Here is a 13,211-nt window from a genome sequence, read left to right on the forward strand (position 1 = left end):
CTGTAGAACTGCGCATCGCCCCCGAGGTGGACGTCATCGTACGAGGCGTAGGCAGTCTCGTCGTCATGGGAGACCAGGGCGATGTGGAGCTGGAAACGGGTTTCCTTCTGGTTCAGGATTTGATGCACCTGGCTGAGGCCCAGCCAATGCTCTCCTACACACAAACATACACACGCACACACACACACACACACACACACACACACACACACACACACACACACACACACACACACACACACACACACACACACACACACACACACACACACACACACACACACACACACATCATTATAGTGAACTGAGTACATAGAGTCAGTATAGTGAGTACATTAGAGTCAGTATAGTGAGTACATTAGATTCAGTATAGTGAGTACATTAGAGTCAGTATAATAAGTACATTAGAGTCAGTATAGTGAGTACAATAGAGTCAGTATAGTGAGTACATAGAGTCAGTATAGTGAGTACATTAGATGCAGTATAGTGAGTACAATAGAGTCAGTATAGTGAGTACATAGAGTCAGTATAGTGAGTACATTAGATGCAGTATAGTGAGTACAATAGAGTCAGTATAGTGAGTACATTAGATGCAGTAGAGTGAGTACAATAGAGTCAGTATAGCGAGTACATTTTAGTCAGTATAGTGAGTACAATAGAGTCAGTATAGCGAGTACATTAGATTCATTATAGTGAGTACATAGTCAGTATAGTGAGTACATTAGAGTCAGTATAGTGAGTACATTAGATGCAGTTTAGTGAGTACATTAGAGTCAGTATAGTGAGTACATTCGATGCAGTATAGTGAGTACAATAGAGTCAGTATAGTGAGTACATTAGAGTCAGTATAGTGAGTACATTAGATGCAGTATAGTGAGTACATTAGAGTCAGTATACTGAGTTCATAGAGTCAGTATAGTGATTACATTAGATGCAGTATAGTGAGTACATTAGATGCAGTATAATGAGTACAATAGAGTCAGTATAGTGAGTACATTAGATGCAGTATAGTGAGTACAATAGAGTCAGTATAGTCAGTACATCAGATGCAGTATAGTGAGTACGTATAGTGAACGTCATGCTTGGGCCATCAGACGAGTTGAAGGTGTAGACCAGCTGACCTGGTAGGTGTCCGAAGCCGTTGATGTAGTCTTCCCAGGGTCTCTTGAAGTCCATCAAGCCCTCGGCCCTCCTCTGGATCACGGTCCAGCCCCCCCCCATGTAGTCCATCTCACAGAACACCTCACACAAACACACACAGCGGGTTTCAGAGTTAGAGTGAGGTATGAGCTAATACATTTATATCATATGGATGTTGTCATAGGAACGATGACACAATGATACCATTTAAGACATGGGTGCCTGACAAACCAGGTATGCGGTTTTTGTTTACCTCGAAGGAGGAGTCTGAGTTCTCGGGATGGGCGATGTAAATCCCACTGGGGATCTTCGGAACCACTGACACCAGACTGTCCTTGATGTCACTGCAGTCCCGTCCTGGTCACACACACAATCCAACACCCCACAGGTCAATAGGTCATTTTCACCTCCTATAGCAGTCGTCTTGGTTCTAAATGTTAGCTCGGTCAGGGAGAACTAATTTAAAACCTAGATGGCTGCTATAGTTCCCTCACCAGTTCACAACCTCACTCATTCAAATTGGTTAATGGACATTGACTGTTAATTGGTTAGTGTGTATTGAGTGGATGAAGGGTATAATATGTAGTACAAATAAAAAAGTTTGCTTGATTGGGTATAGCTTTAGGTTCCAACTATTACAGCTGGTGTGTTTGTGTCTGTGTTTGTGTGTATGTGTGTGTGTGTGTGTGTGAGTGTGTGTGTGTGTGTGTGTTTGTGTGTGTGTGTGTGCGCACAAGCGTGTGTGCATGTAGGTGTGTGTGGTTATTATTACCATGGGACTGTACTGGTTTGACAGCGTACATCTCTGTGTTGCTTCTCTGGACCTCTAAACTGAGGGTCTGCATTTTGGTGATGAGCTCTGTCACCTGAAAACAAGAAGCTACATGCATACAGTCAGCTAGTAAGACACTAGATGTGAGACCACATGCCTACAGTCAGCTAATAAGACACAAGATGTGAGACCAAATGCATAAAGTCAGCCATTAAGACACTATATGAGATAACATGCATAGTCAGCGAATAAGACACCAGATGTAAAACCACATGCATACAGTCAGCCAATAAGATACTGGATGTGAGACCACATACAAACAGTAAGCCAATCAGACAGCCAATAAAGCACCAGATGTGAAACCACATGTTCAGTATACAGTCAGCCAATAAAAAACTAGATGTGAAACCACATGCATAGTCAGCCAATACATTTGAGCTATCTGTCCTGTAAGCCAATTATATAACGACAGGAGATATGACATGCATACAGCCAGCTAATTAGAGAGGGGGGAATGTTTGTACCTGGGTGGTGAGGAAGTCTAGGGCTCTCTGCTGTTCATCCATCACATCTCTGATCATCTTCCTGGTGCTGCGGCCATAAGCCAGCAGAGACTGCTGTATCTGGCCTGAACCATGCAAAACACACACACACACACACACACACACACACACACACACACACACACACACACACACACACACACACACACACACACACACACACACACACAAACAGATACACACAGACACACATATTCACCCGTGCATACACACACACACACACACATGTGCACACTCAGACATACAAATAAACACAGATCAACATCACGCACACACAAGCGCACATATTAGCACACTCATAAGTGGGAACAAACACAAAAAGATAAATATAATGCACACACACACACACACAGAATAGTGTGTTAATGATGACAATGATGCTGGTGGTGGTGATGATGACGAAGGTTACCAGGTAGACTCACCACACAGGGAGTTTTTGTCATCACGCAGTAGTTTGGCGGTTACATCGCACGGAATTGAACATACATCCTGACCCTTGCCCCCTACGGGTGACTTTGGTGTTTTGGAAGATGCAACTTCAAGCAGGTCTGCGATGATGACATCTGATTGGTTGCTCGTCCTGTTTCCCGACCCCTTCCGAGTGCAGGTAGAAAGACATTGAAACCATACTTAGGCCGCTACTCCGAACCGTTCTCTGGTTCAATTTGATACCAGCTGTCCGAACGCTCCTTTCTAGAGGTCGGACATTGAAGTATTTGAAATAGTGATGCTAATACATTGACCTGGCCATATTTTTTTTTTGTGATCCAGGAAAGAAAAATTCCCCACAAAATTGTACGAAGACAAAAAAGTGTTGGACATGAAGCTCAGAAAGACCATGTTTACATCCTTCTAGAAAAATATCAGAAACAGAAACACCACTGCACTGATCATAACTAGACATAATACAAGACCAGCGCACATTCCTCACAACCAACCGGTTCAAAACACGAATGCTGATGAGAAACCCACCCAAAAGAAAGGTGTAGAGCTATACGTACGGTGTAGACGTTGGCGGAGAAGGGCAGGTAGAGCAGCTGAAGCAGAAAGACTGCTGGCCACATCAGTTCCATTCTGTCCTATAGCACGCTGTTGTTTACTGCTTGTCTCCCTCTTTCCCTGTCCCTCTCTCTCCCGCTCTCTCCCGCTCTCTCTCTCTCTTTCTCTCTCTCTTTCTTTTGATGACACAGCTCGGACCTCCTTCCACAGCCGCCGGCGTCCATGGAAACAGCTTACACCACTCATTTTCCTTCTTTTTTTTTTTTTTACAACAAATCTGTTTAGAAAGTGCTTGCCTGTTTTTTTTTTCCGTTTACAATATCCAATTAGAACTTTTTTTTTTCCCACACTCTTTCCTTCCTCCTATGCATCCTGTCTTTGATTTGCTTTCTCTCTTCTCTCGATCATCTTTGAAAATTTAACTTTGTTCCACTTTCACTTTATGTCAAAACGTATATGTGTGTGACTAACTTTGCTGTGAACGCTCATGTGTAACGTCTCGTTCAGTACGGAGCAGTTGGTGAGTTGAAACAGTTGCAAGTTTCATCAGAAGCTCTACCTATAATAAACCTGTTGTTATCTTTACTCTAGCTTTTTTTCTATATCATCTCATTTGATTCTTAATATTTAAGAGAGGGAGATCTATAAGTAGGTGCTTGTATCTCCCTGTCTTTCCAGGTCTCTGATGGAGCAGATTTAGCCATGGGTTTTTCTGGTGCTTTTTTTGCATCCTGCCTTCAGTACAAGAACCAGCTGTTGCAAAGAAATGGGACACCTCATACTTCTGTGCAAGTCTTTCTTTCTCTCCCTCTCTCTTTCTTTCTCTCCCCACTCGTTCTTTCTCTCTCTCTGCTTCTTGCTTGCTCTTGTTCACCTCTCGTACACTTATTCACTATCGCACTCTCTCTCTTCATCTCTCTTCATCTCATCTAGTTATTTCTCACTCTTATTCACTCTCTTTTACTTTCCCTCTCACTTTCTCTCACGCTCAATCTCTATTGGTCACTCTCTCTCTCTCTCTCTCTCTCTCTCTCTCTCTCTCTCTCTCTCTCTCTCTCTCTCTCTCTCTCTCTCTCTCTCTCTCTCTCTCATTTTTCCCTCGCCTCACTTTTCCTCCCTCTCTTCCCTGCTCTCTCAAAACCTCTGTAAACCTTTCCAGACAAACCCTCTCTCTCTCTCTCTCTCTCTCTCTCTCTCTCTCTCGCTCTCTCTCTCTCTCTCTCTCTCTCTCTCTCTCTCTCTCTCTCTCTCTCTCTCTCTCTCTCATTTTTCCCTCGCCTCACTTTTCCTCCCTCTCTTCCCTGCTCTCTCAAAACCTCTGTAAACCTTTCCAGACAAACCCTCTCTCTCTCTCTCTCTCTCTCTCTCTCTCTCTCTCTCTCTCTCTCGCTCTCTCTCTCTCTCTCTCTCTCTCTCTCTCTCTCTCTCTCTCTCTCTCTCTCTCTCAAACCAGCGACTTCAGTTTATTGGTTTGGTTGGGTAACTAATATAAGTCCAAGTGCAAGGGAGGGAGGGGGGACAGTAGAGCGAGTTGTCCCACATTACGTATTATTTTCCAGGGGCCACGAGGAGCCCAGCGGATGGCCCCTCCACGCAGAGTGTGCCCAGCGGCAGCAGCATGTCCAGCTCCATCCTAGCAGACCCCTAGGGGTTTACGGCCATGGTCAGCCAGAGGAATGCAGGAGGGCCCGGTGGTGCAGGGGCCCGGCATCTGCAACGTATTACACGCTGATGGAGCACGGCCGCTCACCGTCATAATCACTGTCCTGCACTGAACATTACACCATCCGTGTCTACATGCTATTTTATGACAAGAGAAGATTGGGTTTTTGTTAAGCAGTGATCGTGTGTGTGTGTGTGTGTGTGTGTGTGTGTGTGTGTGTGTGTGTGTGCGTGTGCGTGTGTGTGTGTGTGTGTGTGTGTGTGTGTGTGTGCGCGTATGCGTGTGTGTACAAGTGACATCTGGAGCATGGTCTTGCCTGGTTAATTGGGCTTCAGCAGTCATTTCTAAAACATAAGAACATTGAAGAGCCCTTTTGCACCATCAATCGGTCTATTGATGGTATTACACACCAATGATAGTAATTAGTTCCAGCGTTATAGTTTATGGCAATGTTACATACGCAGGCGCTTCTATCCAACGCGACCTGTCACCAAGTGAGGCATGAGCCGTCAAGTCAAAGCATATCATCAATATTGGATTTAATACATAAATGCAAACTGCAGGCCGAGAAAGTTTATACAAAAGACTGGACAGAGTATCGACTAAACAGATGGGGTAAGGTTTGAATTATTGTAATAGTCAAGCGCAGAACCGTTTATCCATCGATATAAAGTTATGTTCTCAGTTCAACATAAGAAGAAAACATCTTTCTGAGAAGTAGACAGCGTTGTCTGACATTCACGGACATATCTTGTCAAGCTGATGGATGGACAGATCTGGTTACTCATGCAACCACGGGCTGGTTGTGCGGCCCAGACACACTTCTTCCCCCCATATGCATGTCTTCCACTAGAGGGCATACATATGGTAGTGTCCGCATAAACAATCCGCGGCCAACCGGAGCAGGCCTCACCAGGAACGGATGTTTTCTCAGGGTAGCTCACTCATACACCCCCCTCTCTCTCTCCCCCCTTCTGCCGTCTCTCCTCTCTTCCCTCTCCCCCCACCAGACCGTCCTTCCCATCAACATAGCCCAACTTTTTCCCGACCCCCACTCCCAGGCTGAACTCTGTCATTTGATAGTTTTAACAATAATCAGGATAAATTATGCATTATTTCCTTTTCTTCACGGCATTTTGAGCTTTAAGGAATAAATCTACTGAAGATCTTCTTATTTAAATAGAAAGGGGATTGCAAGTGAAAGCTAACATTTGATGGAATACAGTGCTTTTAGGGTGAGTGTCCCTGTTGTGTATTTATCCAGCGGTAAAACTTGTGAATGAACCCGATGTCGGGCTTAAAGGTAGACCTGCACACTGGACGTCGTGTTGTATAACTACGGTGGCTTTAAACACCGCGACCACGCCCCTTAGCGGTATCACATGAATCTGGACCGAAAGTTGAAGTGGGAAAAAAGTTGTGACTTTGGGACGAAAAGTATTTGTAACTTATTTTTCGTTTTTGTACATGTATTCTTCTTCTTCAACGTCGGTATGGGGACTACCTACTGCGTGTAAACCATCTGTCCAACAGTGATTTTACCCACCAAGTCTCCTACTTCACGCAGGAGAGAACTGGACTGAAGGTATGTGGGAGGCTTGCTGAGATTTTGCTTCACGCGTCTGTTTTTGCGGTTAACAAAACCGCAGTAGTGTTTCATACGATCTGTATTGCCTTGTACGTTTGCTGTGATCATTACTGTTAAGAAGTAGGCCAAGACGTTGAACAAAGTTGAATAGCACAATTTTAAGTGTAGGGGGCAACGTTTCACAGCATGATCAGATTTCATACTATTGCATACAGAGCGAGCTCGTCTGTTTACCAATCGAGTGTGCGTCTTCGCGCGCAGTTAATTTATTGTGCTGATTTGTTTTGACACAAAAATTGAAGATTATGGACGCGCATCATGGCGCGCCTTCGACGGGGCAACAGATCGTGCACGTCCGCGGGGATTCGCAGACGGATCTCGAGGCCCTCTTCAATGCCGTGATGAACCCCAATAAGACCACCAGACCGCCGTCCTCACTGCCCATGCGCATGAGAAAACTTCCAGACTCGTTCTTTCGGCAGCCGGATCCCCGCGGCCACTCCAGACAGGTAGGAGGTTACAAGACATTATACCCCCTCACACGTTAGCTACATTCCCATGGAAACATAATCTACCCTTAGACGCTAGCCACATTGCCATGTAAACAGCTAACTTACAATAAGTCTTCTCAACAATGCATCTTTAGCAAAACTTAAATGTTTCTGTTATTTATACCAGTGTTTCTTAAACTATGGGTCCAATAATAGAGATGGGTCGCTGCCAGTCAATGCAAAGGACTCCTCTAACTCAAGGAGTGTGCGGTTGGACAGAGTCAAACGGATACAAATTGTACTTTGGGTCCACTCCTGAGACAAAATAATTAAAGTACTACTGATTGATAATACGGCACACGCTTTGTCTGTCTCCAAACAGCCTTCCTCTGTGGCCCCTTTGTTTCTATAGCAACACATTGATGGCTTCACGTGACGAAGAACTCATGCTCTTCTTCCCCCTCAGGCCAGTTCGGATGGCGGAGTGTGCGGTTCCCTGACCCCTCATCACGTCCGTGCCCACTCCTCGCCCGCCTCCCTCCCCATCAACTCCCTCTCCACCCAGGCCACGGGGCTCCCCTCCGCACCTGTCATCCCCGACGATATGCCGCTCCCTCCCGGTTGGGAGATGGCCAAGACGCCCACTGGCCAGCGATACTTTCTCAAGTAAGGTCAAAGTTCAAGAAATGTAGCAGCCTCCACTATGTGGCGGCAGAAAACGGCCAGCGGTAGAGAGAGAATCTCACACACAAAGACAAACAAACATGCAGACACGCATACATACATGCTGGCACCCTCAGAGGTCTTCTATTGGTTGACGTGTGTCATGTTTTGTCCTGTGATGCGTCAGCAGAGCCAGGAAGTGATGTGACGTGTCCAGCGATGTCCAGATAATTGACATGGAATGTGTTGTACTTAATAATTCAATTAATAAATCACTTTAGCAAACATGAATAAACGTATTATTTCGTAAAAGTGGGTTGGCCAACGTGAGGATAGTCAGGTTGTGGTGCTCAACGTGCACTGGGTTTTCACCCAAATGTCCGCCGTCAAGGATAGTTGAGCAAGATGCTGTAGCCCCTACCTGCTCATTAATGACCCGTATGCGTCATTTACAAAACACTAGAAGTGCCTCTGAACTCGAGAACAGCATCTGCTTAGTGACTAGAATTTTTGATATAAATTGTAACGTAAATGGATCCAGAGTGTGCTTATGAATACTACCAAGTGTTTCAAGCTTTACATAAAATAACCCGGTTAAAAGCTGTCAACATGTTGGATCCAAAGTAGTAAACGTTTTGACGAGAATCGTTGTACCAGCTCATCAATTCCCATTGGACTGGAGTAGTGATTAACATTGAGTTATTTAGATTTATTATGCATATATTGTAAAATAAAAGTCAAACAAAATATCTTTACAAACTTTTTTTATGTGTGATAGACATCCATCACGGCTCAACACATTTTGACCCCACCCCAATTTAGCAACAATTATAATCAGCATTAATTAAGACACCGATTATTAAGACAGGCTGTGCATGAAACTTCAAGTGTACGAGAGCTCAAGATGACCAAAAACGGCAGACGCAAGACATGCATGATCAGGGAGGAAATCGACATCTATTCTTTCAATGCATGGGACTGCACCTGTTTCAATCAGACCGGTTAACAACTAGCCACACTGGTATGTGTGTGTGTTCGCTGGTGTACATATACACCAACACACATGCGGTAATACAGGTAAAGCAAGTCATGTCAGAACATGCCCAGTATTGCAGCAATAGGTTGGTACTCAATTAACGTGTGTGTGTGTGTGTGTGTGTGTGTGTGTGTGTGTGTGTGTGTGTGTGTGTGTGTGTGTGTGTGTGTGTGTGTGTGTGTGTGTGTGTGTGTGTGTGTGTGTGTGTGTGTGTGTGTGTGTAGTCATTTGGATCAGTCAACAACATGGCACGACCCACGTCTCGCCCAGCTCCAGCCCCAGCGGACCCTGCTGGCCCATGGTGTGACCGCGCAGACGCACAACAGTGAAGCAGATTCAGGTATCCCTCCTAATGCTGTAATGTTCACCGACTCCTAGTACCACAGGCACACACACACACACACGCGCGCGCAATAACACACACTCGCAATAACACACACAAACACACACACAAGAGCACACACGCACGCACAATAGCACACTCACACACAAACACACCCAAACTCACACTCACACTCTTGTCCTGTGGCACATAAGGCAAACCTCACAAGCTTTAGGGTTAAGTTTCTTGTTCTTCTATGGTATGGTGCTTGTTGTTTGTGTTGCTTGTTGACCATGACTAGGTTGAATGTTTGTCTTTTGTTGTTAGGGATAAGGGTGCTTGTTCTTCTTTTATGGCTAGGGGTTAGGGTGCTTGTTCTTCCTTTAATGGTTCGGGTCTAGGGTGATTGTTCTCTTATGGTTAGGGGCTAGAGTCCTTGTCTTTCTTCTGTGGTTAATGGCACGTGTGGTTGTTCTTCTATGGTGAGTGGCACGTGTGGTTGTTCTTCTATGGTGGAATAAACGTAGCAGCAGGTTTAATCCCCACGTTATCTCTAAGAGGCTTGTTTTTTCTTCTGTGTTTCATTATTTACATATTCACTATTGTTCAGGTGTGCTTGCTGAGAGCTGGGAGCAGGCAGTCAGTCCAGACGGGGAGACGTACTTTATCAACCACATCAGCAAGTCCACCTCGTGGGTTGACCCGCGTATAGGTAGCGATCAGACCTCTGTCTACAGAACTTCCGCTAAAGCCCTACGCTTCAATTGAAACCCATTGTGTTGCCTACTATTTCACTTTTCATACATCGCCAGGTGCCACTAGTTAGTGGGCACCGCAAGTTCTAAATGATGGCACCGTTTACCAAGAAGACGGCCCTGAGCATCGTATGGGTGTGAAACACTTGTTTGTTTCATATTGTTGTGCCACACATTGTTGTATTCCAGCACAGAAGGTGAGCCCAGGCCTTGCTGCCATGGCAACACAGCAACGTCAGGAAAAGGAAAGGCTCAGGTCTAAGCAGGTGAGAGTCAGACTGAGTAGTATACACTGAGGTGTGTTTTTGTATGTTATCTTTGTTTATTTCTATATTTATGTGTACTTTGGTTCTGAGGTGTGAAGTGCTTTGCCTGACATCAGTGGCCGGTTTTTTGTTAAATATGTAATCGTTTTGATCGAAAAGTTTACTAATTTTAACTATTTTGATAAAGCAAACCACCCTTCTTTTAATCTGGAGCTGTGCGTCACCCACTTTCTATCGCCATCTGGTGGTGTAATTTAAAAAACTCTTCTACTATATAGTTCTAGATTATCGTTTGCCTTCACTATGCACCACTAAATAACACAACTAATTATCCATAATGCACCCAAGGCTCTATTTCATCCCTATTTTTACTGTGTGAATCTTGCGACCTCCTGTAGGACCTAGGAGGAAGGAACCTCTCCTCTGTTCTTATTGGCCATGACAGAAATGTAGCCAATCAGAACCCATCTCTGGATGCAAGGATTCTTGGCCCTGCCCATGAGCCTGTGCTGAACGGGTAAGATGTCAACAGAATACTGTAAAATGTCATTAATTGTAACAATGCGTTTAATTTATTAAGCTAACTTAAGTGCTCAAGGACACTTAAAATTACATGAAAATACCAAAAACAGGAGTAAAGACAAAATATCGAGAGTAAGATGTTAAAAGCAGTTCTAAATAGGTATGTTGTGAATGATGTTTTACAATAAAGGAGGGGGGTGGATCCACAGATATGTTAGGGAAGGGGGTTCCAGAGAGATGGGGTGGTTGCTGGTCATGTCGTGAGGCACACGCCTCCACTATGTTATGAATGTGTCCTCGGTCTCCACCAGCGCTCACTCCCGGGACCAGAGCACTGACAGCGGCCTCAGCGTCAGCAGCTTGCCCCGCCCCTCCGACCACATGCTGAGCTCCATGGACCACATGGACACTGGTAAGAGAGGACACGCCTTGCACACAAACCATGCAATTAGATGCATGTAGTATTTAGATACATGTATTCCGGCGACTGAAACGGTCTTTGTAGATAACTGTTTAAAAAAAAAAAAAAAGAAGGGATAATTAAGGGAGCGTTTTCATGCATGTTGGTTTACACATACAAATAGCCGGTTATGTCTGGTGACCCCCAGGTGACCCCACGGAGACCCCATCGCTGACCTTGCAGGACACGATGTCAGGGCTGCCCATGTCTGACACGGAGGAGCTCATGCCTTGCATCCCAGAAGGTCTGACCTCAGACCTCCTCATGGACATGGAGACAGTGCTGTCCAGCTCACACATGGACAAAGACAGCCTGCTCACTTGGCTATAGTGCTCCACCCATCGGAGCAGTTGTGAAGGCGCTTTGCTGCAGGAATCTGTCGGCCAAAGCCTCAATCAGTCGAGCCGCAAAGTTGTTGTTTTTTTGTCGTCCTGCATTTAAAAGTATTGTCTTTCTAGTAAACACGTCGGACAGAAGAGTTGTGTTCAGTTCAGATTCACATGTCCTTTGTGGTCTAAAAGTACATTGATGACACACAGTTCCGTCCCGGGGCTCTGGTCTGTCATCCGTACCAATCCATCCATACCATTTGTTTGTGGGACATGTTTTCCCCTGAAAAGTGACCAGCCACTGACAGAGAGGCTGGGGGCAATAGAAGCGTGCTCATGTGTAGTGGTACCTACCTTACCATGGAGATCAATGAAAACATACGAGGCGAGGCTGCGGCAACAGGCTGGCTCTAGTTAGTTGTGTTTGACGGGAGTCTGACTCGGCACCACAGACTCTTAAGTTGCTTTTTGGTCGCGTTTGGTATCACAGTTGCAGCGGCCTTGGGATTTGCAGTGAAATCGGTACAAACAACACTACGCTTGTCATGGAGTATTCGGCTGTTATCTCAATTTATATTTTTTTATCGTGTACTTTTAAAAGGTATTCTGAATACTGAGAGAAGTCTGTGTAATGTAAAGTATGCATTTTTTATGAAAAATCTCTGCAGCTTTGTTGTCGCATGTGTGTTTATGTGCGCATGTGTGTTTTTCAACAGTTTTTGCTGAACAACCCCCCCCCCCCCCTCTCACATACACATACACGTTGTTGATTTTGATATATTAGCATTTTATAGCATACATTTACAAGCATAGCTATTGGAATCTACATGGATGATGTTGTTTAAGTGTATCGACATCCTAACCAAATTTGAATCTAGCTCAACTAAAGAAGCTATGTTGCTTGCAAGATACACTTAGAATATGACACCCTATTTAATCATTATCTGTAATGTTTGTATAATGTGCATTGTTGACGGATAAATGGAGGACATTGTATTTTGAGGGGAACTGAAATAGCTGATGTTCTTATACCATTTTTTTTTTTATAATTTTCAATGCGTGGGTCACATATCTTATAATTACTCATGTAGCCCTTTTAACGCTTTAGTTTAATAATTAAATATTTGTTTGCAATATTGTATGCTCAATTTGCTAATTTAGTTGATAGTTGTAACTATATATATCTTGCGCCCACAAACCTCACTCCACTCAACATCCTGCGTTAATGATTTTTTCTTTATTATTAACACAACAGGTAATACTTTACAATAAGTGTACATTAACATTAAGTAATGCAGTAATAAGCATAAGCTATTAATTAACTAACAGCTAGGAGTTAGTTATATAATGGTCTAGTAATAGTTTATTAACCTATATGCTTTTGCTATATAAAATATTATTAGTACATTAACTAATATTATATAATGGTTAATTAATGTAACCTTATTGCCAAGTGTTACCATACAACATGAATATGTTTTAGAGTTGATAATACCAATGGAAAATAAATTGGATTTTGTTTTCACAAAATGCAAGCTTCTTTTCGTTGTATTCTGTATTATTTAAGAGTCCCATCCCTGGAAAACATTTTAAACATAATGAAATCTCAAAATAATTTCAGCTCAGGATATGGGTCTAAATT

The 13,211-nt window shown here is 43.9% G+C and overlaps 3 protein-coding genes across 6 annotated transcripts in view; 2 read left to right on the forward strand and 1 right to left on the reverse strand.

Annotated features, from left to right (window-relative positions):
• Window positions 1-3,599, reverse strand: part of angptl5 (angiopoietin-like 5) — a 5,223-nt gene extending 1,624 nt beyond the window's left edge. Inside the window, exons 1-7 of one of the 2 annotated variants that reach the window (XM_056593733.1) lie at window positions 3,477-3,599; window positions 2,898-3,069; window positions 2,437-2,540; window positions 1,913-2,006; window positions 1,394-1,497; window positions 1,122-1,242; window positions 1-154 (exon numbers count right to left, since the gene is read on the reverse strand). The exon at window positions 1-154 is cut by the window's left edge and continues 32 nt beyond it. In XM_056593733.1, coding sequence (XP_056449708.1) covers window positions 1-154; window positions 1,122-1,242; window positions 1,394-1,497; window positions 1,913-2,006; window positions 2,437-2,540; window positions 2,898-3,069; window positions 3,477-3,548 — 821 coding nt within the window. In that variant the 5' untranslated portion in view covers window positions 3,549-3,599. Of the gene's footprint in view, window positions 155-1,121; window positions 1,243-1,393; window positions 1,498-1,912; window positions 2,021-2,436; window positions 2,541-2,897; window positions 3,070-3,476 lie in introns of those variants that run through there. The other variant, XM_056593734.1, reaches the window with a different exon arrangement.
• Window positions 1-13,211, forward strand: part of LOC130385249 (glutamate receptor 4) — a 1,260,456-nt gene that overhangs the window by 421,941 nt on the left and 825,304 nt on the right. The window lies entirely within an intron of this gene.
• Window positions 6,165-13,151, forward strand: LOC130385286 (transcriptional coactivator YAP1-like). Of its 2 annotated transcripts, XM_056593741.1 has the most exons (10): window positions 6,165-6,372; window positions 6,671-6,722; window positions 7,028-7,234; window positions 7,683-7,882; window positions 9,140-9,255; window positions 9,848-9,949; window positions 10,182-10,258; window positions 10,657-10,775; window positions 11,092-11,192; window positions 11,389-13,151. In XM_056593741.1, the coding sequence occupies exons 3-10, from the start codon at window positions 7,031-7,033 to the stop codon at window positions 11,568-11,570; spliced, it is 1,101 nt and encodes a 366-aa protein (XP_056449716.1). In that variant the 5' UTR covers window positions 6,165-6,372; window positions 6,671-6,722; window positions 7,028-7,030; the 3' UTR covers window positions 11,571-13,151. The 2 variants fall into 2 exon arrangements, with proteins under 2 accessions (XP_056449716.1, XP_056449717.1); XM_056593742.1 differs by lacking the exons at window positions 6,165-6,372; window positions 9,848-9,949 and having other exon boundaries at window positions 6,394-6,722; window positions 11,389-13,150.

The sequence above is a fragment of the Gadus chalcogrammus genome, chromosome 7 (assembly GCF_026213295.1).
Source record: "Gadus chalcogrammus isolate NIFS_2021 chromosome 7, NIFS_Gcha_1.0, whole genome shotgun sequence".
NCBI lineage: Eukaryota > Metazoa > Chordata > Actinopteri > Gadiformes > Gadidae > Gadus > Gadus chalcogrammus.